Raw genomic sequence first — 4,384 nt, 5'->3', positions numbered from 1 at the left:
TTCCTGCTGTAGTGGGGCCAAGAGGAAAAATATCCCTGTGCTGCAGTTACTTTTCCCAGCTCAGCACCTTCTTCACCCCGCTTCGCCCTGCTTGGTGTGATGCCCACAGTACAGAGGTGCTGAGCGCCTGCTCTTGGCGGAGGTGTCCCAGATGCCAGGGGTTGCAGAAAGGCCGTGAGGTCCTCAGTGACTCTATTCCGTGAACATGCAGAATGCCATTAGTTATCTGTCTTCCCACGTAGCTTCTAGAGGAGCTTGTCCACAGGGCTCCGTGTGGCCACGTTTTGACCTAGAGGTGAGAGCATTTCTCCCTGCTGCTGTAGGAGACCATCACCTAGCACCAGCAGCAGGAGGAGCAGGACGCTTGTTCGTGCTAACCCCTTCTTCCTGCCCCACGTACGACTGGGAGGGTGGATGCGGTTCAACTCCACAGCGGTCGTTTTGTGCCTGAAGAGGGCTGTGAAGCTGGCGCTGACAGCCCAGCACAACTTTAATCAGCAAATTAGATTTATGCTTCCCTGTCACCCACAGCAGCTTTTCTGTGCCTGTCCCCAGCATCCTCTCCTTGTCCTCTCTCAATCATCATTTCTCACATGGTCTTCGTAGCGCTTTTGGTCCTTCATACTCTGTGCCTTTCCCACCCACCTTGTTAAAAGCAGCTCGGTATCTCAGCTGCGCCTTGCCAGGTGGCTTTCACCACATCCCACGTGGCATTGTCTTGCATGTGGCATTGTCCCCCGTGTTTGGTCTCGTCTGCTTTCTGCTTTGCAGCTCTGTCACCTCTCACTGGCATTTTGGAGCTCAGCCTCGAAGCAGCAATGTCTCCAGCTGCTGGAGCGAGATGCTGCTTGGCTCTTATCCACCGCGTGTCCTGCTGCCCAGGGGCACCCAGCCAAGCTGCGCTGTGCCACTGCAGAATGGCAAGCCAGCTCTGCCCTCACCAGTTACACTAGCTGGTAGATGTAGGCCATATCCCTGCTTGACTCCCAGTGGATGATCTCCAGTTCCCAGGGGGAGCGTCTGCCACAAAGCCGTCTCCAGGCTGAAGTTACCCAAGCTCGCCATGGAACTCCCCATGCTCATGTCGGGGTTTGAGCATGAGGAACGACAGATGGACACAGCCCATGATCTTCTGCTGGGGACTCTGGGGGCAAGGAAGATGTGGTCCAGGGGATGAGGCACAGGGGGAGGGGATTGCGGACAGGGGGAGGACATGGCACCTCGCTGCTCGCCTGGGCTGTGCTCACCTGGGCATCTCTCTCTGCAGGCTCAGGCGGGATGTGCCGAACAGATGCAACACTCACTTCGATGCGGTGGCCCAGATCAGGGGAGAGGCTTTCTTCTTCAAAGGTAAGCACTCATTGCCAGTAGTCTTTGTGCAGGTCACCCCGTGGTGACGCTGGTGTGACAGTGCCACACTGCAGCAGCAGGGTCAGACAAGCTGAGGCAGGTGATCGGGATGAGCTGGCTCAGGGTTTGCAGCCTATGGAGTCCGCAGACCCGGGGCAGGTCTCGCATGCCACTGACTCCTGTTGGCTCAGACCACTTCAAACAGCCCACTAACGCTGCGGATGGGTGATAAGGAACTATTAACGTTGATGAAAATCCTGCTCCGGTGTGGAAGGAAACCACCTGGTTCGCCACAGCACAGTAGAGGAGGTGCCCACGTGGCCGATGGTTGGGGACATGCTGTGGCAGTGCTGGGGGACAGACAGAGATCACAGCTAAACAGGCTGAGAGGAAGGAGGAGGAGAAGCGATATGCTAGAGGTGTCCAAAAGACTGTGCAGTAAATGGACTTCTTTTATCCAAAAGGAAGGAGAAAGTGAAATTGAAACACAATTTATTATAAATGTATAAAAATTGGTATTTTTAAACCCAGCATGTAACTAACCTGTGGACCTGCAGCCAAGAGCAGTTGGGCAGTGTGAGCCAGGTCGGGGGTCTGGCAGATAGTTGAACCAAGGATGAGCAGAGCAACAGCAGCTCTCTGCCACTTTTTTCCTGGATGTCACCAACTTTCCTCTCCTCTCACGCTTCACCTTCCCTAACGCTGCTTGCAGCACATCGCTCGAGGACAACGTGCATGCTACTGCAGAACCCTCCGGTTCTGTGTGGACAAACGCTTGCTGGCAGCGCGTCCGTGGGCTGCCTGTAGAGCCCGTGTAGGCTGGACTCTGTGGGCTTTCTTCTCCATCTGTCCAAGATGGAAAAATGCCCACTGGGCACTTCTTGCCATCCTTGGCCACCATTTGCCCACCCCAAAGCCATCCAGCATGGAGGCAGTGTGTCTCCCCCAGTGATCAGGAGCAGTGCCCAGGCACGTATAACCCGTGAGGGTGTCACAGTGTGAGTCTCGGGTCACAGGCAAGACTGGCAAAAGAGCTTCAGAGAATTCGATGTTGTCTGTGCCCTTGGAGGAGCACAATATGGAGACTGTTCCCCTGCGGTGTTTGGTCAGATGCCAGCTCCAAAAAGCCACAGCAAAGAAGGAAAAAGAAGAGACAAGAACTGGTGTCCAGGATAAATGGCTGTCTGTTTTTCAGAGGGGAAGAAAAAAAAGATGAAAAGTGAAGATAAATCTGCCTTGGTGTCTATTTTTGGCTATTTTTATTGTGGGCCAAAATGCAAATGTAGAGAGCACAGTGTCGGCGGGTGCCAGCTGCATGGCCACTGGAGCCCAGCACCTCCCTCGGAGCTGCCATTGCTGCCACCAACCCGTCCTGGGCACCAAGGAGCAGGGATGTCACCTCTGGGGCAGGATTTTAACGACTTCCAGTGATGAGCTCCCTCCATCGATGGACATTTTGTTCTGAGCTGGTCCAGCTAGTTCCTTAGCTGGAGAACAGCCTCTCCCACTGCAAAGGCACCAGGACCGGAGCTCCCAGGCCTCTTTTGAAGGCGATGCTGGATTCTCGGTGCTTTGGAAATGCTACTTGCTTTGATTTAGGCGTCTTGCTACAAGCTCCAGAAGTTTTAAAACAACTTTGGCCTGTGAGTGTGTCTGCAGGGCCCGTGCAGCAGTCTCGCCAGCGGCAGCCGAAGTGCGGTGAGCGTGGTGGGCAGCTGGGATCCAAATCACCTGGTATTACAGAGAGCAATTGCCTCAACCCATCATCCATGTGAAACGAGACACTTGGGACAGCAGGACTTTACACTTGGCTTCCACTCTGGTCAGCGTGCCGGCTCGGCGGGTGGTTTTAAATCAAGTTTTTAAACAAACACAGGGTTGAGATTTTTTTAATGATTTCATTTTATTATATTTCTGCATGATGGCAGCAATTCCCCCGTGGATCTGGCTTTGGCTGACGATCATCCCAGCAACCGCAGCACTTCGGCGAGCAGGCTTGGCTGGGACAAAACATAAGCATGGGCAGACTGGGGCCACCACGTTAAGAACTCCTTGCTACTTAATTGCTCAAATTTTTTGCTTTTTCCTGGTAGCTTATTAAAAAAAAAAAAAACAACAACCAACCAATCTAACCAACAGCCCAGGCTACGCCTGACTTTGGGGATAGATTCAAAGCTTGCTGCAGTTGCACACCTGCTGAGCCCATCGCTGGCAAAGGGCTGAAACATCAAAAGCGCAGGGGCTTACCTCCTCGTCTCAGACGAGCCCGGGGCACTCCAAAGTTCAGATACTTATCTACCAAAGAAGGAGTTATGTATTTCTTGTTGAAAAAGTGAAAATCTGGCTTTGTCTAGTGCCTCGCTAATTAGAGATGCAGAGATCATCTTTATTTAATTACATGCATTTCTGTCGATGCACAATGGCCACCAAATTTGAATCCCTTTTTTTTTTAAGGTTCTTAAAAAGAATCTGTAATTATGGAAATTCCTACCACATTTGAATGTATTATTCATTTGTGGATTTCAGTCAGACAAAGCCAATAAGCAAACTGGAGCAGAAGAACAAGAATATGATATAAATTCTTATAATTAGAATAAAATTCCCTTTCTGCAGATGCTTAAGTGTTCGAGTTTCGCCTCCTGCATTATTAGGCTAAGATCCAATTTCCATAAAATTTTAAGAGATGGTGTCACAATCTGCCAGCTCTGGAGAAAGGGCTGAGTGTCATGAATACAAATCTGAAGATGCATCTTTGGTTTCTGTTGCTTATCCCCCCTAGGGAATCCATGTGAGAGCAGACGTAAATAACAGGCAATAATTTCTAACAGGCAATAACAAATATGAGATGAAGTTGAGAGTCGGCTCTCGGATGTCTTGCTCCAGCTCAGATCTCGCTGTGTGGAGCTCTCCAGGGAAAACACAGCACGAAGCGTGCTGCGAACACTCAGGCTGAGAATCCCAGAGCCAGCGCAGAGAGTCGAGTTTTGAGTTGCCCCTGAAATCATTAAGGCTTCTCGGGAAATCCTGCATTAGT

At 51.3% G+C, this 4,384-nt stretch overlaps 1 protein-coding gene across 1 annotated transcript in view; it reads left to right on the top strand.

The window, feature by feature from the left end:
• The window catches only part of MMP17 (matrix metallopeptidase 17 (membrane-inserted)), a gene marked incomplete at both ends in the record, with an annotated part of 23,857 nt that overhangs the window by 14,053 nt on the left and 5,420 nt on the right, over positions 1 to 4,384 (top strand). The window contains one exon of the mRNA XM_010135463.1: positions 1,268 to 1,350. Within this exon, the coding sequence (XP_010133765.1) occupies positions 1,268 to 1,350 (83 nt within the window). The remainder of the gene's footprint in view (positions 1 to 1,267; positions 1,351 to 4,384) is intronic.

This window comes from Buceros rhinoceros, unplaced genomic scaffold (assembly GCF_000710305.1).
Source record: "Buceros rhinoceros silvestris isolate BGI_N320 unplaced genomic scaffold, ASM71030v1 scaffold11854, whole genome shotgun sequence".
Lineage (NCBI taxonomy): Eukaryota > Metazoa > Chordata > Aves > Bucerotiformes > Bucerotidae > Buceros > Buceros rhinoceros.
The sequence above is the reverse complement of the archived record's forward strand: the minus strand, read 5'-3'. Positions and strand labels throughout refer to the sequence as shown.